Source organism: Sparus aurata, chromosome 23, assembly GCF_900880675.1.
Source record: "Sparus aurata chromosome 23, fSpaAur1.1, whole genome shotgun sequence".
NCBI lineage: Eukaryota > Metazoa > Chordata > Actinopteri > Spariformes > Sparidae > Sparus > Sparus aurata.
In genome coordinates, this window is record NC_044209.1 from 27,891,236 (window position 1) to 27,915,097 (window position 23,862).

Genomic DNA, 23,862 nt, shown 5'->3' on the forward strand with positions numbered 1-23,862 from the left:
GTATGATTACAGTACTGCTCGGTTGTGCGCGTGTGTTTCTTGCACTTCTGCGTTATAAAAATAGACAAAAGTGAAGTTGTACAGCAGCTTCACTCCTACGAGCGGAGAGATGAGGATGAGGTTCAAACTGGCACTAGACACGTTAGAAGAATATTTTTATATCTAAACTACATAAATAAACTATTTGTTTTCATGACTGAATAACTGGATAAACAAACTGACGTTTAAGAAGAACACAGTTCGTACTGTTTTACTTTGTTTACATTTTGCGGACCCTCTCTACTCAGTTTTAGTGATAAGCGATAAGAGTTGGTGATATCGATATTGTAAACACTACTTTTCTGAATCACACAGTGCTCCTTTAAACTTAAAATGGTTATGACATTGATATTCACATGTTTAAAAAATCAGTGAGAGATGGTCATAAAAGACACAAGATACAAAAAACAGATAGTGACCGAGTCTGTGCCGTAGGGTGTTAGCATAAAAATGAACCTGCTAACTGACTGATCAATGTTATACAGCTCCACATTTATCCAGCTTATTCTTAGCCCCCATGTTATGTCGTGCGGAATATGGGTGAGTTCCACGATAACAGGATGCTTATTGTCTTTCTGAGAGTGATTGTTAAAGCGTATCATTAATTTATAAAGATGTAGGTTAGCATCTTTACCAAGTGAAGACTACTAACATTTGTCTTATTGTTTAGCCCACTTAGCTAAAGAAAGGACTTGAACTTCTACCAGAAGCATAACCCATAATCGTTTCTTGGTAACCTCCCCAGGAAACTCCTCATTAATTGGATTCCCAGTAAAAAACTTGGACAGTGTATGTCGCTAACGTTTGTCGTTAGCTAGCTTTGTAACATGTGTAGTGGTTGCATGGTTCACCTGACAGGCCACCCTCCTCACTTCTTTGTCGCCATGCCTCGCCAGTCTCCTTAATGCACATCTAAAAACAGGAAAATGTCTGTAGTGGTGTTTCCATCCATCCGTAAGAAATGCATTTCCTTACATTGAATATTAGAGGCGAACATCCGTAATTACAGACTGCAAACAAAACCGTGTGGAAAAAAACCAGGCGGTCGGGGTGGAGGATGATGTGTGACAGACTGTAAAACCCCCGGGGACAAACTTGTAATTTTAAATACCGACAGAAGTCTGCATATACAAGTGTAGCTCCTCCATCGTGTCCTTTTGTCTCACTTACATTCATTTTCTTGCTGCTATTAAGCTCGTTTCTAACTAACCGCTCCAACCCTGGAGGACAAAATGGGTGAATGCATATTTGCTGGCTGACACATTAGCCTCCCCATGTACATTCAGTAGTCACACGCTTACATGCACCATGTGACTTCATCCCCAAGAGCGACTCTTGCCGCCACTGAATTTTTCATCATTGATCTGATGTGATTTCCATGCTTGGCCGTCCCTCTGCCCTGTCAGCTCTCTCTCCATCATTGCCGTCTCTCGGCCTAGAGGGCCAGCAGGGCGTGAGCCATCAACCCCGTTTGTTGTCTCCCACCATGCCTCAACAAAACCTTCCCTGTCCTCCACCCACCACCACGACTATCACACATCCTCTGGCCCCTGTGCTTCGTGGCGACAAGTAAACCCAGACCTTTGGATAAGAGGGTGGTAAAACGCTCGATGTATTGACATGACTGTCCGCTGCCATAAAGCTCCATCACCCCCTCCTTTCCTGCCTTGTCAAAGCGGCAGGAGGAGCCGTGTGTGTGTGCGTTGGGTGTAGACGGTGCGGCGTGGAGGGCTTGATGTATGACGATGAGGGAGACAGAGTCAGTGCACCTTTCGGTTTCCGCTCTGCCTCCTCCGATGGAAGCTTTTTTTCGAAAAAAAAAAAAAGAAACATCCTGATACCTGGCCGGAGCTCGGTGAGCGATGGCCGGAGCCAACCTGCTGATCTTAGCAGCGGGTGCATTAGTTTGCCATAAAGAAGCAGTGATTTTGAGACGCGGCAGGCGAAAACATATGAGGATGAATGACACCATATAAAAGCCAAGCTCTGTTTCAAAATCCATTAGAGAAGCAAGTGCCTGAGCTCCACACGCAGCAAAAAAGCCAAGGCCCCCACATCCTATCCCAGCGTCCAATTGAGGCATGGATCGCAGATCACTCTTGCAGTTCCTCCCTTAACTGTCTATTTAATCAAAATTTTTAATCAATGCATTAGTACATGACAGCTTTGAAGGGAGAAAAAGCATACTTCACTCGGTGCCAGATATTGGCATCCAAAGATAGGTGGGAGATGAATGCGGCTCATTTGGTGCTGAGATTGAACAAGTGCTTTTTTTCTCCCCCCCTGCACACGTTCTTCTGGAGTTTATGAGTGCAGACGTGTGATTGTGTGCGTGTTTTTCCCTCCATGAAACCCCACCACCACCACCGCCTCCTCCCCGCGGCACTGCCTCCTAATTACTCAGATCTGCGCTCAAAGTGAAGAAATAATGAACGAGAGCTTTAATTATGCCTCTAGACAAAGGATCCCTGATGCCTCCACAACACCGCTGGCATGCTGCGATGGGTGAGGGCAGGTTAAACAGGAACCCTTTCCTCTGGGTGCAGGAAAAGCTGGTCAGCCTTGAATACAGACCAAAGCCTGCAACCTGACATGATGCAGAACAGCGCAGATATCGGCGGGGAGGAGGGGAGGAGGGGAGGGAACTCCTTGATTTAAAAAAAAGATGAGCAACATAGGTTTGTTATCTCTAACAGATATGACACAACCTTTAATTAGTGGGGATCCCTGAAGCTCTGGGCCCGAGATATAATCAGCGGACCTTTAGCGAGAGCACAACCCTCCCCTCTCCGGGTACCCCCGGGGCGGCTGATTGAGGCGTCCTCGTGCCCCCTCTTCTACAGCGGGGTTGGCTGGCACTCTGGAGATGCCAGATAATGAGGAAGCCTGTCAGAGGGGCACTTCAAGGGTGCCCCTCCAAAGGCCTCGCCGCTTCCCAACGAAAGTCCACCAGCACCAAACACTGCTGCTTTGTTTTTTCTTCAGAGTGCGTCTCCTGAGGTTTGGGTTGAGTGTCCGGTGGGGTGGTGGTGCTGGTGGTGGTGCTGGTGGTGGTGGAGGGAAACACACTGCTCCCCCCTTCGGACTCGACAATCTCTTTCTCCAGCTCGACTGATCACAGCAGCAGCTCAGATGGGCTAATTATGCCCTACACTGTGACTAATGGAGAATGTGACAGAGGTCCGTGTTTACTTTCATACATATTTACAAAGTTTGTGTCCGTGCATAATATTGCATAATCCCCATTCTCACATGTTTGTGTTTGTCTAACTCTGGCGGTCGTCCTGATGGGGGAGCTGTGACCATAGTGAAGTGCAAAAGAACTGTACCAGCTTCTCATTTTCTGCTCTTCCCTTCTTATTTCTACTACTTTATAGTAGAAAGTGTTATACTCAGACATAAATCTGACAGGTTTAGCAACCCGAGGGGTGTTTTACATCCCGTCATTAAAAATGTACACACGTTTGAGTGTTTTATAAACTGATTTTTGTCATTTCAGACTCTCTATATTCACATTTCTTTACTTTTAGGCAATAAGTTAATTTAAAAACTTATAGATTATGTATTTTCCCCAGCAGAACATTATTCTTGGCAGCGTGGAGAGAAACTTCTGAAACAGGCTTTGAGACATAAAACTTAAAAAACTGCGATTGAACAGTGAATAAAAGATGACAAATGCAAACTATTAAAACCTTTTTAAAGACTTTATATTTTAAAAAGGGGGGTATTAAAATGATAAAGAGACGACAATAATGTAAATTAAAACGGGAAGATTTTCACATTTGGGGCTGCGAGTTTTCACGACCCGTCGATTCATCGTTCAGCCAATAAAATGCCAAAAAAACGGTGACGAATCTCATCACAGCATTACAAAAACCAAAAGATTTTTCATTTAGTGTCATGAATGATAAAGAAACGCAGCAAATCGTCATATTTAAGAGCCTGAGAGCGACAAATGTTGGACTTTCTTCCTGAAAAAAGATTAAACGATTACCAAAAAAGTGGCAACTGATTTTGTTTTGATCGATCAATCACCAACCGAATACCAAACGTGTGTTTCACTTTTGATACATAACTATCTATTTTGCTCTTTCACATAAGAGATGTTGAATGCAGGATAATTTCACTGTGTTATTGCTTCTATTACTTTAAGTTAAGGATCTGAATACTAAAAAACTTGAAGCCACAGGGATGAAAATGACAATAAAAAGAGTAAAATACATTTAAGATTTGCACATAAAACACAAGCTCTCTTTACAAACCATCAAGATCCTGATTACACTCTCCATTTTATACTATTTATTTTACTGGTGAGACTTTACACACTTTCACATTACAGATGTTGTATGTAGGATTATTTTACGCTGTGTAAATCCTGAATAGTTCATTCTCTACTGTCGGAGTAAAGGGAGTTAGATGACACATGGTAATTATGTCCGTTAAAAACAGAAACATTCACTGAAGATTTGACATAAAACACACGATCTGTAGACAAAATGGAGTATTTATAGATCAAACCCTTAAAACACTGAGGCCGACTACGTAACGATTTCTTTTTGCTGATTGAAGAGATGTTTTTTTTTTTCTTTCTTTTTACAGCCGGACTCCCGTCTTTTTAAAAGATTACTTTACACCGCCGTGTTATTGCTTCTCTTACTTAAGTAAAGGATGTGAGCACTTCCTCCTCCACTGTCAGAGTGATGGGAGTTAAGGGAAATAAACAGTCATCTCTTATGAAGATTAGTGCAAGTGCGCGGTATTGATCAGCGGTCATACGATAAACAGTGGAGAACAGGAATGTGCCGCCAATCGTTTGGGCCCCATTAGTCGCCGCTTGTATTGCCTTTGATTATTGCTGACTGAGCTCTCGGTGCATGTGATGGCTTTTTACTGCGAGAACTGCTGCTTTCAACCTTTTTTCTTTTTTGAGGAGCACATTAAAATAACACAGGCTCAACAAGACGAGCCACTCTACACACACACACACACACACACAGACTCACAACACGGACGGATGTGTTAGCGGATGTTTTCTTTTTTTTTTTTTGAGAGGAGATTAAAAACGGGATTTAAAAAGCTTGTAATGCTTCAAATCAGCTGAATCTCAGAGACGGGATTTAAACACACAACGCGTACACACCTGCGCAAATCCACACACATGCAGCCTGAATGAGAATCAAAGGTTTTTAAGTCCTGCCTCGGAGGGTAATTCCCCGCTCTGAAGCAGGCCAGCAACACGGCCTGGGAAGACAGACGTGACAGAGTCGACAGTGACAGTGATGATGATGGTGATTGTGGTAATAATGATTATGCTGATTATTACAGGGCTGCCACAGCGATGTGGTGATTGCACCGCAAGGAAGAAATAGAGGAAGACAAAGGGCGATAGTGACAAAAGTGATGATGAGGATGATAATGACTAAGATCACTTTTTTTTTCCTCCCTTCTTTTGGTGATCGACTGTGAGCCGTTTGCAGCGGTTGTTGATCTTTCTTTAATTGGCAGAACAGCAGCGTGGGGAGTTAAACTGAGGATATCTCCATCGCGTTTGAGCGGCTTTGATTTCACATGACAAAAAGAAAAAGGCACTGTTGAGAACATTCCAGCAACTCCCCTTTGAAGGGAGTGATCTGGCAGTGCTCATTTGAATTATTAACTGGGTGAGACAGACAGACAGAAAGACAGGATTAGAAAAAAGAGCGAAAGACAGAAAAACACACACAGAGGCGAGACACGGAGATGGATACCCGTCTTCAGCAGGCAACGCCAAACCGTTGAGCCACATCCACGCCACATACGGGACGACTGATCTTTTCATCAAACAGTCGGCCCAATTATCCAGGAATGAGACTGTATACCTGCACCGAAGGATGGCTTAGCGTTTCATTTGAATTTTGTTTCTTTTAGTCGAGTTCATGAAATACAAGTACGATGGTGTAATTGCGGGTCAGCCGCCCCTCCTGCTGCATGCTGGGAATTGTTTAATCTGCGGCGGGAGTGTCCCAGAGTGAGTTAATTCTCCTCCGTGCTCGTGTTGTGTCACCCACAGCAGGAGCCTATTATTACTGTCAGTGTGGCCGGAGCAGCAAAACTCAGAAGGTGAGACTGCAGGTAATGTGCTGCAGGATCTCTGAGTGAAGCTCTACAGCACAACATCATGTTCACGTTGGCTGCTTTGTGATGATTTCTGACGTTATCTGACCCGTCTACGGCGTCTTTAGTCGACACAGGAGCTGTGGTAGAAACCAAGACGCTGATTTAGGAGACCTGGATGCGGTGGTGCCACTCAGCCAAGGGGTACATCCGATTTAGCCCGGTGGTCGCTCGTAGTACTGCAGCAAAAAAAAAAACCTCTGCAGCCCAAAAAACATTAAATGCATCATTATGAAAGACCAACATGTCTACATCTACAATGATCCAGCTGCCCCTCAGTGAGCAATAATACATAATATGTGACGTCCAGTTAGACTTTAATAATAAATCTTCAAATAATGAGCTAGGGTTTGTTTTGTATGTTGCCATTCCACAACAAAACATATCACATAACACTCTACAGTTGCAGCAGTTCCAGACTAAACTCTATAATTTATTAATTTACAGTTCCAACATTTGCCACTTGGCAACAGTGGCGAGAAAACCTACAACCAAAACTACCTGGTTAGGTTGCTTTGGGTTAACATAACTATGTTCAGTCGTACAACTCGAAGTGTGTTACTTGTGCAAGTTATTTAATGAACGTACAATAACTGAATTACGTAACATAAAAAATTCACTCTAGTCTACCACCGACTACAGAGTCAGACTCAGGAGCGAAGCTGCTGTATTTTACATGTTGGGAGTGAGAACAGACTGAAAAGACACAATAATTTCTGATTTCCAGTGGTTTTATACTTGTTAAACTATCGTCAAGCTTAGAAAAGTCATTTAAAAATAAGGGAAAGTAAGAAATTCTGACCAAGGCATCTCAATCTCAACTCAGCTTCAATCTACGATGTTCCACCTGCCCCTCCGTGAGCTATAATATGCATTATGCAACACCCAGTTAGACTTTCACAATAAAGCTTCAAATAATGAGCGAGGGTTTTATTTGTATGGCGCCATTTCACAACAAAACGTATCACATAACATCTACAGTTGCAGCAGTTCCAGACTAAACTCTTTAATTAATTCATTTACAGTACCAGCATTTGCCACTCGGGAACAGTGGTGAGAAAACCTGCAACCAAAACTACCATGTTAGGTTGCTTGAGTGGTACAACTCGAAGTGTGTCACTTGTGCAGCGCAAGTTATTTAATGAATGTGCATTAACTGACTGACATAACATAAAATAATTACTCTAGTCTACCACCGACTACAGAGTCAGACTCAGGAGCGAAGCTGCTGTATTTTACGTGTTGGTAGTGAGAATAGGCTGAAAAGACACAAGAATTTTTGATTTCCAGAGGTTTAATATTTGTAAAACTACCATCAAGCTCAGAAAAGATTTTAAAATGAGGGCAGACAGATTAAAATAACCAGGGAGTGAGCAATTCTCATCGGACTGTAAAGGCTCCGTCTTTTGCATTCAGTATCCAGGACTTCTTATAAATCTAAGGAATTATTGTTCGCCGTAAAAGCAGAGACATTTGAGGTTTGGGTTCACACACTGTGCAGACCTGAGCAACAACAGCAACAATAAAACACATCGGTGCAGATTCGCTTAGATCCAGACAGCAGCGGCACGTTCAGATCATTGATTTACAGCAACTCGTACAGCTGCATTCATCTCACCCGTGCACGCCTCCGTCTTTGTGGCAGTTTCTTCTCAATTGTCATTCTTCTGGCTCAGGCACAGGATAAGATAACAATCCTTGTTTCTTAATCCTGCTTAAAAGAGGCCCGATTGTCTTAGCTGTGTTTTCAACCAGGGCAGCAGCTATCAGTGGGCACAGGATCTTTGAGTCACTGAGAAAACAAAATCACAAAAAAAAAGGCCACCCGATAGATCGAACCACTCTCCATCCATCCCTTTAATTCCTCCGGCCCGCTTCTTAATGTCACGTGACGGCGTCGTGCTCCGGTATCTACAGAGGGCATGTAATTTGTAACTTCAGGCCTCATAAATATAAATCGTCTTGACTTGATTGTATTAAGAAGAATTACAAGATCAAGAGTAACCCACACGGTGCGGTACGGCGTAGACAACCCGCGTTGCACCGATTCTCTGAGGCTTTGTGGAGGTTTTTTGTCGGACAAGACTGAAGATATATTTCTTGTGTTTTTCCAACAACTCTAAGGTAATGGAGCATCCACACCCACAAAAAAAGGGCTGCCTGTGATGTAACAGATACATCTTGTACATTCTCTTTGTCTGCTTCTTTTAAAGCTGTATCAAACGGAATTAATCAAAAAAGATACATTAAAAGGAAGCTCTTGGTTGTTTTTTTTCGCCTGTACAGTTTAGCGTGCTCGCTGATTCGTGCATGGCTGGATGCATATTAACAGCTCAGGATAGATGCAAAAAGGATTGTCACTGCCGGGGCCCCTGAAAGCAGCCGTCTTTTTTTTTTTTTTTTTTTAACGCAGTTCCCGGTGGCTTCACGGATGTATCTGTTATACATGCTGTAACACCAGTGTGTGTCCTTGAGCACGCACACACACACATGCGGGGGAGGCGAGGGGAGGTGGCACCGGCCACCAAGGGGGTGTGTGTGTTTATGTGTGTGTTTGCGGGTTGGGGGGGCCCCGCAATTAAAAGGCAGCATGCAGTGTCCCACGAGGTGCTAATGCCCAGGATCAGCTGTTCTAATGTCATTCACATCCCCTCTGTTATTCAGCCGGCCCCGTTTGATGTATGAATCCATCGGGGACTTCATCAGTAACCCTCCCACCCACCCCCTCATTGCTACCACCACCACCACCACTTTTATAACCCCACCCTAACCTACCCAACCCCCTGTCGGCTCTACAACCCCTCCTCTTCTTCTTCCTCCTCCTCCTCCTCCTCCTCCCTCCTCCTCGGCTTGCACAGAACCTCCCCTTCTGTGTCTGAATGCTTATGTTGGCTTTTATCGTGCTCAAAGTAAACAGAGTCGCGCCAGGGATAGTGAGAGAGAGAGAGAGAGAGAGAGAGATAGAGAGAGACAGAGAGACACTGAGAGAGAGAGCGAGAGAGAGAGTGCATTAGTGATAAAGGTGGAACATGCACATTGTCTGCGCACCGCTCGCCTCCCTGCTACATCTTCAATAGAGACACAAAAGCCAGCGAAAGGGGAAATTTAAAAAGCCAAGAAGAAGAAAAGAAGAAGAGGAGGCTGAAGAAAGGAAGTGATCCGAAGAGAGAGAGAGAGAGAGAGAGAGAGAGAGTGGGAGCAAGCGAGCCAGAGAGAGAGAGAGGAAGAAAGAGAGTAGAGCGAAAGGATCTCCCTGCTAAATGCGCAAAGCGTCCCGTCACCCCACGCTGAGCTCCATGGCCAACTCCGGCTGCCTGCTGCTCTCCGGCTCCGGGATGCTACCTCACTCGCTCCAGTGTCCCCCTGCGTTCCTCTACCTGCCCGAGGTAAGACTGAATGAAAGCTCGCTTTTTTGTCGCCCCTTCGTTCGCGCACTTCTCCCTTCCTCACCCCCTCCTCTTCCTCCTCCTCCTCTTCTCCCCTCACGCTCTCTCCATCCGCGTGCCTTTTTTTTTTTTTCCTCCTCATTCCTCCGTGCGCTCCTCGGCGGCGGCACGTGATAGCATCGCGCTCGCTTTGTGTTGTTACCCTGAGTACTCTCACCCACCCCCCTAACCCTTGACCCTCACCCTGCTTTTGAGCGGGGGAGAGAGGAGGTGACGGGGGGGTTTCAGCTCTTTAAATCTATTCTTCGTGTCTTCTCCCTCCTCCTCCTCCTCCTCCTCTCCTCTTTCTCTTCTTGATATCAAAGCAGTGAATTAGCGATCAGTGTGACGTGCAGTGTTTGTGTACAGTCGCTTCATGACTCACCGCGCTCGGAAATGTTTCCTCGGTCAGTTTTGTTGATGCTCAGACTTCCTCATCACTTCTCTGCTGTAAAAAAGATAAAGGCTGTCCTCACGCTGAGCTGTGTGGTTTTTAATTCCTCCATAAATCATCTCGATGTCAACTTTCTCTGCAGCTCCTTTTTTTGTTGTTGTTGTTGAGAATTATGCAGAAAACTCCTCAATCTTTATCTCCATGTTGTTCCTGAGTGCTGTTACCTAATCTGACCCCCAGCCTGCCTCTGCTCCACACAACTCGCTCATTTCTATTTTTTTTGGAAACACATTTCAGTTTCCTTAAAAACTCTTACAGTCGGAGCTGTGAGGCCTCTGGGATGAACACATGTAACATTAGCTCTATGTTTTTTCGCTGGTATTTAAATTATTGGAGTGAATCTGCGTCTGCTGGCTTCAGTCGGAGAGAGATTTTAGTTTTGTAACATGGAACAAAAACAAAACTCTCTCTCGAGTGTTCACATCTTTTACTTATCGCAGTTTTTTTTCAGGGGGAGCTTATCTCGGATTAAATATCTCTTGTTTTACATTGTAAAGAAAATCCACAGATATGTTTTAAACATTCAGCCTCGCGAATAATGATACTAAACTTTCTTTTTTTTTTTTTATGTTTTATATCGTCTGGATTCATCACAGAGAGCTCTTCAATCTCTGTTACACCCCTTCATTTTTCTAATGGTGATCACCACCAAGTGACAGCACTTTGAATAATTATATATCTCCGCAAATTAACATTGATTTTCCACTCTTATTGTGTGTGTGTGTGTGTGTGTGTGTGTGTGCTCCCTCCTTTTGGAAATTGATTCTGTCACTGATCCTGTTGTTTTGTGAAACCTGAAGACGGCAATTTTTTTTTGTGTGTAGAGGGAGAAAAAAAAAAATCAACAACAAGGTGACTCTTAAGAGGCCGAACGCTGTCGGTCTGCTGAATTATTCACGTGTGTTAATTCAGGGAGATGGTGGGTGAGGGAGGAGGGTGAGGGAGGAGGGTGAGGAGGGGTGAGGTGAGGGTCCAATTCTGTTTTTACTACCAGCAGCATGTGTTGCAGTAAACAGTGTGTGCTGCTGCAGTGATTGAGGGGAAATAGCGTTGCGCGATGGAAACTCCTGCTCTCTCATTTTTTGACTCCCTCCCCCCTCTTTCTCCCCCACCATCATGGTAATGGCCCTCACCCCCTCCCACCCATCTGTCCAGAGCGGGCACACCCCGCCAGGGATGCTGGAGGGGGGGGGGGAGGTGGACAAACCAGGTGCCACCAACACACACACACACACACACATTGAAGAGCAGCCAAGGCCACAAACTCTCAAAAATATAAAGCAGGAAAAAGATTTGTGATTATGTTTTTTTTTTTTCTTCTTCTTCTTCTTCTTCTTCTTCCAGTTAATTAGATTTCAGGCTCGGTGTATGTAGTGGTGACAAATTGGAGGATAATCTATCACCTCGGGATGGTGGGAAAACATTTCTCAGATTAATTATTTTCTGATTAAATTAAACTAAAGAGCACCTTAATCTTCAGATTCAGAACATTTTAATAGCTTATATTTCGATGACTGCCTTATTTTTTTTTATGGCAGGCTGTGAGAAAGCTTTCAAGAGCTCCTTCTCCTCAAGTAAGAAAAAATAAAAAAAATGTTAGCAACGTGAGTTTTAGGTGGGTTTACCTTCCACTACATCCCCCGTTACATCCAAATCCTCAGGATGGCCGGTAAGCCTCTGGAGTGTGTGTGTGTGTGTGTGTGTGTGTGTGTGTGTGTGTGTGTGTACCTGTCCACGTGTGTGTTGGTGTGTTTACATCCACACGAGGTTCCTTTTAAAAAGTCCAGCGCGGAGCTGAAACTGACACTTCCTGTGTGCCATTTTCATGAAACAACCCTTTTCTGTTTCAAATCCCTTTAATGTATCAGCAGCTTTTGTTCTCTCTCTCTTCTCTTTTTTCTCTTTGCGGTAAATCCTCGCCCTGCAGCGCTGCGAGGGGAAACAACCCTCTGAATCACACTGTGGCCAGCTTCCCCCATCCCTCCTCCTCCTCCTCCACCACCACCATCCCTTTCCTCCCACATCACCCATCCTTCCTAGGATGCTGCCCCCGTTTCCCGCCTCCCCCCTCACCACCACCACCACCACCACCGCCGCCACTCTCCCCCCTCCTCCTCCTCCTCCTCCTCTCCCTCCTCCTCCTCCTCCTGCCACAGTGCAGGGCTGCAGCGTCGGCTCGTGTAAGATGACAGCCAGAGAACAGAAGGGGGAATAGATTGAGGTGATAGCCTCTGCCTCACAGTTTGTTTGCATTTCAAATAAGACACTGTATTAAGTTGGGCTCGGAACAGCTTTGCTTATTATGTGTGAACATGGCGCCGCGTGATATCACAGGAAGACAGGAGTTTATTACATAAAAGATTAGCGAAGCATACCTTGCCTTTATTTGTGTGCAGCAGTGTTTGGGTGTGTGTTCTCAGGCAGTTTGCTTTGATGCTCTTTGTAGTCGGCTGCGGCGCGTATAAATCCCGGCTAAATGTTTGTTTTCATTAACACAAGGAGAGACTCCCTGCGGTGTGGTGGGAGAACTGTGGGCTTCTGATTACAAAAAAAAAAAAGAAAGAAAGAAAGTGGCGGTATCGCAGCAGCGCTGAAGGGCCGTCCCTCTCCTCGACAGGGGGAGAGTTTCTCCACCACACGGGGTGCCGGCTCCATCCTTCCGCAGGATGATGTCACTTCTCTCCTACCGTCAATTTGTATTGTAGTGGCTCGTTTCGTGAGTTACGGCGCTGGATATTGAGGGAGTTATGAATTACAGTGTGGTGAGGCTTTTACGGGATGCAATGCTCACCGCTGTAGGCCCGTATTAAAGTATAAATATATTTATGGTGCGAGCCGGAGCTGACGGGGTAGCTCAGGTTTGCTCATGGTAGTTAGTAGCTGTCTTCAGAGCCATAAAAACATGGCATCTCATGGATTTTCTATTTACCAGGCACTGGGTGGGCATATGGCAACGCTCGTAAATGTAACTCTATTATCTAAGACGATGCTGTTGGGTGGGAAGCAGGGCGTTAGTTATGTCTAAAGAGGAAAAAAGCAGCAGTTGTTATTGTCTTGATGTCACATCTCTCTCTCCGTCGTTGCCTCGGACTTATCTCCAGATCTCCCGTTTTCTAAAATTGCCTCTCTTTGATTTGTAATTGGATTTTCTATCATGGCATTCCGCTGCGCTGATGTCTATTGTTATTGTTGCATCTATTGATTTCTTTTTTGTGGCTTCTTTGGTCGGGCCTGTTTTGAATTTCCCCCTTAACTGTACACGGCTTCGGTATCGTTTCTAAATGCTCAGGTCACCGAGAGGAGGCGATCCTTTTTATGTCGGTGGATCCTGGGAGGAATTGCCCGGGCTCTCTGGTTTCAGCGGCCTCCTCCTCCTCCTCCTCCTCCTCCTCCTCTTCCTACTCATTCTGATCTCCTTTCTACAACTGTACTGGGAACCGACTCCCTCCTTCCTCACACACACACACACACACACACACTGATACATCTGGTTAAAGGCGAGGGATGCAGAGCGGAGAGGACTGGGAATACTCGTGACACACTTCCCCCTCGGTTCAGGCCTTGATCCTGCCTCCCAAAGCGCCGCTATTCACGGGGACTTTAGATATCGAAGGATTCAGGTTGGCGGTCTCTCGGGGACGGACTAATGCGAGCCGCGCAGAGACGGCTCCTTCCTGGGGGATAATTATTGTAGGCCAAGCTGTACTATTGACAGCTGTAAATGGAGATGCTGTCTGTAACTGGGGAGGCCTAATAGGTTTTTGTCCCTACATGGGCTCTCGTTAGGCCGGTGTGGGTGCATCGGAGATGAGTTTGAGAAATGAGCCGCGGCCTCGCCGGGCTTCATATGGGACCGCCACCCCCACACCCCGACCTCCCGGGAGAAGGGTTAACATACAATGGTTGGTTCTGTTTCGATCCACCGTTCCGACTCTCACTGTTCATATCCGCCCTTCCATCTTTAGAGGTTGAGGTTGGTGATATTTTATAACCACGTGAAAATCAACAGTGAACGAACCGTTTCTTCTATTTTGGTGATCGATTCATCGTTTTTAAAGCAGAAATGTCAAACGTTTGTTGGTTCCAGCTTCTTTAATGTGACGATTCGCTACATTTCTTTGTCATGTATGACCGTAAATGAAGAGCGTTTGTGTTAAAGACACACTTTTGGCTACAACTAGCATTTTTATAACATTTCATCACCGACTGACCAATTAATCGCGAAAGAGCGCTTTTTGTTTCGCTTTCTATCGCCGATCTTTAAAAGTAGACGATGAAAATGAACTGGATTATTATTATAATTAAATAATCTGCAGTTCCAGCCCTGATGGATCCACTTCCTCTGTGTCGTAGACCTCCAGAAACATCAATGAGCCTCACTGTAGTTTTTATTTTGACTCGATCCCACGTACGCCGTCCTGCTGCTGTTTGAAACACCAGAGCAGCGGATGTGTAATAATCTGCAGCTGAAAATAGTCCCTGCTAACGTCTGCTGCTGCTCCAACAGGACCGGCCTATCACACAAATTAGTATTTTTTACTAGAACTGAAACGATGTATTTGTTCACAGACAGGAAGTCATCGAGAGGCGGACTGACACGTCGATGGTTTTTTGGTCTTTCTGTTGAATTTGTTAACAAAACGCACCTCTTGTTGCGTTTGTTGCATCTGTTTTCACAAACCATCTGATCCTCCTCCGCCGTGCTGTTACAGGTAAACGCTATATTTGAAATATTTCCATTATATCACAAAGCGGCGGCAGCTTTGTTGTTTTTCAGTCAATTCAGTCGAGCACAATTCACTCAGATTCAATCAGGCACAAATCAAAAAAACTTAAAACTCAATTTCATGGGCGCTGGAATATACCTCTCAATATGTTCTATGTTCTGGTGTGAAATCACTCAGAGTCTTTCTCTCGCCGCCGTTCAGCTGTTTTGTCCCTTAAACAGCTGATTCATAGCGGCATAACAAAGGCGGAGGGGCTGATTGAAATGTTTTCTCACTTTTCTCTGGCCCGGAGGAGAATTGTAAATCACAGCTCAGTCGTTTATTTTGAAATTTCATTTGGTGTGTGAGCGAGTGCTGCCTTGTTCTTCACAGAGACTTCACAGTCGGGCTGACTTGTGTGTTTTTTTTCTTAAGGCTACCCACCGTCTTACTCCACTAGACCTTTGTAAATGGAACAAAATTAAATTTGTTCCCTGTATAGAAGACTGGCACAAACAGTGCAATAGATTTACTCACCAACAAAGCCTTTCCACCGGGGCTCTGGCTGGATTTTTAATGCGAGCGTCCACATTTTTGAGCTTACATATGTAGGAATCCTGTCGTCTGTAGGTGGAGGCTCGCGGGGGCTTTGCATGCACGCCGCTGCGCACTGCATCAATAAATGTGTATTTACATTTTGCCAATAATGCTAAATATCCTCCAGTCATTAATGTTGAGCGTTAGCCTGTAGTGCTCCTGTCTATATCCTGGACCTACAGTGCCGGTGAATTAGCATTCACAGTGCTGCGGATGCTAATATACTCCACTGCTGGTGGAAAAACAAAGCTGCAGTTGCAGACGTCCTCACCTCGCCAATAATTACCCAGCTTGTTGTTTTTTTGGAAGGTGGCAAATTTATAATGAAGCTTTTAATTAACGTGAGTGTCAAACAATTACTGCTGGGGAGAAAAATATGACACCGCGGGAGATGTTTTCTGTGTTACCTGTTTATCTGCAGCCCTGAGGACCACGTGTGGTTAGTTAGCGATGATGATGTGACGCCGCGTCTCAAACTTTAACCCTCAGAACTCCAGGAAGCTTTTTTTTTTGCTCCTGTCGTATTATTAGTGAGAAAACACTGATTCTGAATCTGCAGAATATAAAAGTCCTGCAGCTCGATGGAAGCAGCACAATCATGGCGAACGTAGGAAGATCTCTGACGTCTTTACGACAACAGTTTCATCAGATTTGGTTTCTGTCCATGAACTAACCATTCGTAGTACTTTGTCACTTCAAGGTATGTCGGAAATTTTAAAATCCAACAATAAGTCCATCGTGCTGCCTTCATGAGACGTTGGCAAACTGCTATATGATAGCAATTCCTGTCTTTGAAGGATTTTCAACATAAAAGTCTCAGAGTGGTTGTTTCCTGATGGTCGGACATGCGTTGTATTTCATATAATCGACATTGGTGGACATGTTTGTTTGTATATCAGGATGGAAATGTTTTGTAATTCGTGCACAACTAGAAAACTACAGATAACTAACGTTTTGTCTAAAGGGAGTACGTGTATAAGCGAGGAACAACATATCAATGATATCTTTTATTTTGCATTTCAGTCTTTATTTAACTGAAGAAAAAGCAGCTGGACATTAACTTTAGATTTCACATCATTTAAGAAAACATGAGTTAAATGTTCCTGCAGCTGTATGAGAGCAAATAACATGAAATAAATCTGATTTAAATCTGATCACGGTTCACAAAACTGACCAGAAATCTGACGGCGTGACGTTAGCGCCACAAAGCTGTTCAGCCTGGAGTCAGATCACTTCTCCAGGGTCAGATAAAGGCTGCAGTTGACACTCACTCTCGTCGAATCTGCATTGCGGTGGCCCGTCGTCTTTTCCCACCCTGGCGTTTTCTCTCTTTCTTTTTTTTTTAAACACAGCTCAGGAATGTGCGCTCGGTTCAGAAATCTCTGCTGCTCGGCTCGCTTCAGCGCTCCTTCAGGCCAAACGCAGACCGGGCGAGAGAACGGGGGGGTGAAGACGAGACGCACGACACTACACCTCCCTGTCTTTACACTGCGGGAGCTCTCACTACATCACACACACTTCTACACACACACAGTTACAGGAGGGTAAAGACGGGAGGATCACCTCGCAGTGGAACCGATTGTGTGCTGCCTTTTTTTTTTCTCCTCCTTCCCTCAGAATATAATGTGTCCCGAGGTTTTTCTATTTCTGCAAATGGCACGCTAAAATGCTCAAGCAGCCCGACCAGCTTGAGTCCAATTATTTCTTTACTGCAGTATCTTAGCCAGCTGTGATTAGTATGTTTATAATGTAGTGTCACTCTCACACTGTCCTTCAAGCATTCTCCTCTCGGTGGGATCCTCTCAAATGAGACGTATTACCCAGTGTGCTGACTTAACAGAGTGGCCGTACAAGTGAAAGCAGAAAAAAAGAAAAAGAAGAAGCTATCACAAGCCATTAAAAGCACTGCACCTTTTTATCACCAGCGGCTTAATGGCAGTGGTGAACAGCAAAGCATTATTACCGCTTCTCCTTGTGCTCCTGCAAAGCCTGATTCCCTCCACTGCCAGAAGACACGCTGCTGCTGCTGCTGCTGCTGCTGCTGCTGACAAATAGATCTCCAGGCAAACGCTGAAATTTTGTTTTTCAAAAGGTCGTTATCTGTCTTCATCGGAGCAGCAGGCGCGTTGCATGGGAACCAAGTTTGAGGGAATTTATTCTCATATCAAACGGGCCTCAGAAGTTTCCTTTCTCCTCCGTTCTGATCTCATTATTTTAGTTGTTTTTTTGTTTTTTTTATCGGATGCATCTGCACAGAGTGTTTGACTACCGAGAGGCACCCCGGGTCACCCGCCGGAGAAGATCAATATTTGAACTATGCTGTTGTGGGGTCAGCATGTACGGGTGTATAAAATTAAATGGGGCTTGAAATTGATTTCAAGCTCTCCTTGAAAAAGTCTACAGGTATTGGGAAATGAAACCACGAGGAGAAGAAGTGCCGCAGAGGGGAGATGACCTCCACCCAGGCGGATTCATAATTGTTTTTGTTTCTCCAAATTAAATGAGCCCTTTTATTATTATTATTATTTCTATATTGCAGAGCTGGGGGTCCGAAATTGCCAGTTATGGCACGTTCGTTTTTAGAGACCTAAAGTAATATAAAGTAATGGCCACGATTCTCCACTGGCTACTCCCTTTAACTCTATGAAACAAATGATTATGGGACGGACTTGAAAATAAAAACCGGCCTTCGTTTTGCTTAATCTGAGCTCTGCGCTGCTCGAACAGCAGGAGACGTAAAAAAAACAGCAAAAAGCTCAAACTTTGTTTTTCCCTTTTCCTCTCGGGCAGCCGAACGAACAGGTACCCCACTGATTACTCTGCTGCTCCTGTAATCGGTAAGAAAGACGAGAAGCTCATATAATTTAGCCGCCCTCCTCCTCCTCCTCCTCCTCCTCCTCCTCCTCCTCATTTTTCCTCTCCTCAGATGGAGAGTCTAAATATCACTGCTTTTTTTTCTCGCAGCACTTTGTTAGTGGAGCACGCCTCTGTGTTTTTCTAAAATCATCTATCAAGGTGAGATCTGTGGGAAAGAGCAGCGCCTCGGGCTTCCTCTCCGTGTGCTTATGAGGTTTTATTAGGTCCCACAGGACCGCTGCTTTGGTGTGTGTTAAAAACAAATGGAACTTACAAATTACAGATTACAGCCTTCCGCAGGCGCGCGCATCCGCCTCCGAGTGTGTGTTGGTGTGTGTGCGGAGACAGGTGCGAGTGTGGCCAGTTGATGAAGGTTGGTTCGGTGTGTGTGTGTGTGTGTGTGTGTGGTGTGTGTGTGGAGGAGAGGTGGTGCAAGCTGCCCCACATGAATGTGTTTATGTCCGCAGCTGCTGGAGGAGTGCTGCATTAGTGATGATGGTGGAGGAGGAGGAGGAGGAGGAGGAGGAGGAGGAGGTGGTGGTCCAGGAGGCATCGTTTACCAGGTTGATGATATTCAGTCTTAAAGGGTCTGTTCACCCAAATTACACCAAGATAAATAAATCCACACTTCACTGCCCTTCAGTGGAATCCCGTCTGCTAAACAGAAGTATATTTACACAGGACGTACTCAACGCCGTTTTTAAAAATGCATCTTGTGTTTTTTTGTCCTTCCCAACGTAACGAGGAAACATAAATCACAAATTGTTTGCACTTAACGCGTCAGCAGAACATCCACTGACGACACGGTTAATGTTTTTTTTTTTACTGCAACATCCGCTGCTGGCAAAAAAGTGAAAGCAAAGAAAAAATTTTCATCCGTCGTGTTACAGAAAAAGATAATTCATGCAGCGGTTACATTCTCCACAAAACACGCTCAGCAAAAAAACTATAAATGTAAAAGTTAGAGACGTCAGAGGTACAACTTCCAAAGTGAATCATCCAGAGGAACAAACAAGAACAACATGAATTAAACTATATTTAATAATAAAAGCATCATGAACACACACATTGTTCTTTTTAATAAGTGCAGAATAAGAATAAACCACTATGTTGTATAAAGACACAAATCTTGGTGTCAAAATCTAGAATAATATTTCCATTTTCCTCCACTCGACTACATTTATTTCACACTTTAGTTACCAGTTACTCTGCAGATTCAGATCATGTTGTGTTGATCAGGAAAATGCTGAATATCTGCCCTGATAATTGGAATAATAAACTAATTACCAACCTTAATCGGACTTTGTTCTCACTTTAGATCCGGTAACTGCATAAAAACAAAGCTACCTGTTAATTAATGTCTAATAAAGTATTGATTCATCTTCATAAAGCAACAATAAACCTTAGTAAAGGTGTAACAGTGATGTTAATGACAGTTATATATACATTTAACAGTTTATAGAAGCTTAAAATGTTAATAAAAGCTTATGATTTAATTTATAAAACACATTTATTGAGTTTCTCATCACTTTATATTATCGTCCTTTCCAGTAAGCATTAATTAATATGTAATAAGACCTTTATAAGTCTTAATAAGATGCTTATTGACATTATTAGGACTATAACAGCATCATAAACACAACTATTGTTGGATTTTTTGACAGTTTATTGATAAAAAAACCTTAAAATCACCTATCGTACCTACCACATCATTGTTAAACCTTTCCTGAAGCTTTATTTAGATTAATACACACTTTATTATTCATTTATTAAGAGTTAAAGTCTCACAGTCTTATTATACACTTCATAACAATAACAAAAATGTGTGTGACGCCACGTTCAACGTTATATCGTCATATTTATGCTGATAACATCGTATGAGGAGTGAGTAAAGGTTAACACAGGGACCGTAACGTAAAGCGTCTCTGGAAAGACGAGACGAAAGATTTATTCTCCTCGTTTACTCAACGCAGATTAATCCAGAACCGTCTGCGTGCTCCTCCTGCTGCAGATAACCGCTGGAGGTAAGTAAGAAACTGAGCTTTTCTTCCCCTTAATTTGGGTGAAGCGACCCTTTAAACCGTAACACGTCGTCAGGGCTCAACAGGGATGAGGATTTTCAATTGCCCACTCCCTCCTATTCACCCCCCTTCCTCCCCTTTCCTTCTAATTTAATGACTCAGAATTGTAACTCCAACATTGTTATCATTCAGCAACGGCGAGTAATGAATAGCAATTAACGCTTTCAAAGGAGGGAGTAAAGCTGGAGAGACGTCGCTTTTCACCCACAAATGTAGGAACAGCGCGGCGGTGGGAGATACTGTCATGTAGAGGAGGAGGCTAATTTATCCGTCCAGCTGTTTTTTGGTAAATAACTTTTTTTTTCTTCCCTTCACACAGACTGCTATCAGCGCAAACACAAGTAATCATTCTAATATCCAACACGTTCTGGCTTCCTTCAATAAACTGTAATAAACTGTAATAAATTACTCCGCGTTGTTTTTTTCTCTTTCTGTCCAATGATTGCTCTTTCTGGTGCCGGCAAGAGGAAGTTTGCTAATTAACTTGGATATGAATGAAATTCTAGGGCGGCGCGGTATCAACGGCGGGGAGACAAATGCGATTTAGTTCTGTGGCGAGCGAGTGGAAAATTGCTGTGTAAATAGGAGGTTGTTGCGGCGGAGCGTTTTTTTTCTGTGTGCTTACATTTCATGGGTGAGAATCCAATCTCGCAGGGCAGCATGTGCGGACTGCCCTCTCTGATACACTCCACCGTCCTCCACCTACTCTATGATAGCGCTCTAAAAGCTTCCCCCAAATCTCTTCACACACACACACACACACACACACTCTCTCTTCACACTGACACAGAGAAACACAAACACATATTTCAAAAAAGGTACAAAAACACACACAGCGATTGTGGAGGGCGTGAGAGGAGCCGGCGCCGGCTGGAGGTAAAAGATGCGAGCGAGCGTATTTGCCTGGCAATTTGACTCATCTTCCCAATTCGCCAAAAATTCCCCTGACACTTGATTTCACGCAACATAAACAGAGCAAATTCTAATTGTCACACTTGTCCCTCTCCTCTACTCTACTTTTTGCACATCCTTTGGTCGCCTCTACCCGGATGTAGTGGGTAATTGAGGCAGGAAAATAAAATACAGAATAAAAAAGAAAAAGACCACCGCCTCCTCATCCCCTCCGCTGTTTCATCTGTAGCTGTAGTGGCCGTTTTTATTTTTTTTTTATCTATGGGTTTGGGCAGTTTTGGAGAGAATTACGGTGACAGAGCCATGGAAATGATAGGCCGGCAGTGACATATCTCTGCCTCATAAATTCTACATTGCTCAAGATAATTTACGAGGGAGGTTTGTGTGCGTAAGACAGACAGCGCTCGGCGGTATCCATCCACTCCACAGCCCCCTCCGTTCACTTCAGCCCCGCAAGTGCAGTCGATTTATCGAATCTGAATTTATTTTCACATTCGTTTCTTTTTTCATTCCCAAAGCATCACTTTGAATGATTATGATAATTTCTCTCACCCTTTATTTTTATTTTTTTTTGCTCAGAATATGCCGGGGTTGTTATTTGTTCTGTCAGGATTATTACAGATAAAAGAGCAAACTAATAGATCTTCTGCAGGCGCGTTTACTACTTTACAACTTTTTTTTTTTTGCCGATTAGGTATTCTGCCATCAGCAAAAGGTCATCAGCTCCCCCGATTGTGCTGCACGAGCGCGAGGCCAGGCCAAAAGACGGCTCTGACATTGGTAATCGTTCTTCATGCATATTTCTGTTTGAGGGGAGGTTGGAGCAGATGGACTAAAACTAGAAAACTAGCCTTGCGTTCCTGCAAGGAAAAGAAAAAAACCACAGAGCATCCCAGGACGAGCTGCTGAGGTCAGGTGTTTCCACACGTTACTACAGTAAAGACTCTCCTCCCAAAGTTTCCAACACACTGATATCGCTCCTGAAGGGAGAAATGGATTTTTCTTTACTTATTTTTCTTGCTTATTTCCTTCGCATTGTTCCTGTTCTCTCTCTCTCTCTCTCTTGCTTTCTCTCTGTCGGTATACACCGTCTCTCTCTGTTTTTTGACAAGGTCTGAATTCACTCTTCTGTGTTACGAGCTGATTCGATGAGCAGAGTGCGACTGCAGCCCTACAGCGATGGAAGTTTACAACTCAGTTAGCACCGGGCTGTGTGTCTCTATCCAGTTAGGCTCTTAGGCCGTTCTTTTTGGTTGCAGCATCGCCTCTAGTCTCTCCTCCCTGCAAGGCCTTTTTTCAATAACACCGTCGCACTTCCAACCATTTACAAAATGGATGTCTTCGCCAGGGAGAGAAGTCCCCTTAAGGGAGCGAGAATAAAGTCCGGTGGGCGCGGCGCGGTACAGTTTGTACCCCGGTGGCTCTCGAGAATCGCTCGCTTGATCTTCATGCAAGACGTTCGCTCGGGGGAGGCGGGAGCCGCTCGTCAGCCGCGTGTTTGTGTTTGAGGAATACTCTAAAGGTTCTCCAATCACCGCCGGTATTCCCAACACGACTCTGATGTCAGCGCACCTGCTTATTGCTGTGGCATACCTGTGTAGTTTTAACTAGACAGGATGCACAATGGAAGCAGACAAGGCTCTTTCACAGGGGAGTTAATCTAATCTACTCCCACTCAACTTGGACATTGGCTGTCACTGACACGCCGGCGTCGTCTCCAATAAAACAGGTGAAGGCAGAGCACGTCGGCTGCGGCTCTGCAGGTAACTGGGGCTGGCACTCTGCTGGGCTTTCATGTTAACCCTCTCCGGGCTCCCTCCCATCATTATACATGAGCGCTCATTCTCGATTTAGGCCGCTCTTCCAATCAAGTTATTTTCGCTGTCGTCTCAGAGACGCAGCCGCGGCGATGCCACTGACAGGATGGGTTTCCAAAAATATTCATAAACTCATGGCTGCATTGTTTTGTCAGGTGTTTGGGGATTTAAAAATAAAAAAAAAAAAGGCAGATTTTAACATACCTCCTCTTTCTTCTCTCCTCGCTCGCTCGCTCGCTGTCTGTGTGGGTAGGTGTGTGTGTGAGTGTGTGTGTGTGTGTGTGTGTGTGTGTGTGTGTGTGTGTGCATCATGTGCAGCACAGGTGACGAGTCAGTAATTCAAGTGCTCAGCAGCAGGTTATTTCCTCTGAACCGGGGCCCTTATTTAATGGTAATTGTAGCAATTAGCATGTGAATGAGGTAAGAATTGGATAATAGAACTAAGATAAATATTGATGTTAATTCACATTGGAGGAGTGGTGTGTGTGTGTGTGTGTGTGTGTGTGTGTGTGGAGCGTACAAGTTCCTGTAAATTCATCCTGAACTCTCATTTGCATGCATTAACGCGGCGCAATTACCACCTCAAAAAAAAAACATCAGTGTGCCGCCGACGTTAGAAATAAATCAAACGCTCTTTCGAAAGGCGACTTTATCATATCAGGAGAAAATGGATCCGAGGTGTTTTCAACTTTCCTCCCTCGGCCTTATTTACTTTGGCGTCTCGACCAGTAACCAGCTGCTGGAAGGTTAAATGACATCCATCAGCTGTCAGACGGCTGACCCGGGGATGAGGCTTTTCATTTTGACTTTGTAATAACTGCG

General features: G+C 44.4%; 1 protein-coding gene across 11 annotated transcripts in view; it reads left to right on the forward strand.

Annotated features, from left to right (window-relative positions):
* Window positions 1–23,862, forward strand: part of LOC115575099 (RNA binding protein fox-1 homolog 3-like) — a 437,664-nt gene that overhangs the window by 327,936 nt on the left and 85,866 nt on the right. The window contains exon 1 of one of the 11 annotated variants that reach the window (XM_030406950.1): window positions 9,101–9,578. The exons of 9 other annotated variants lie outside the window; for them this stretch is intronic. In XM_030406950.1, coding sequence (XP_030262810.1) covers window positions 9,453–9,578 — 126 coding nt within the window. In that variant the 5' untranslated portion in view covers window positions 9,101–9,452. Of the gene's footprint in view, window positions 1–9,100; window positions 9,579–23,862 lie in introns of those variants that run through there. One more of the 11 variants, XM_030406954.1, reaches the window with a different exon arrangement.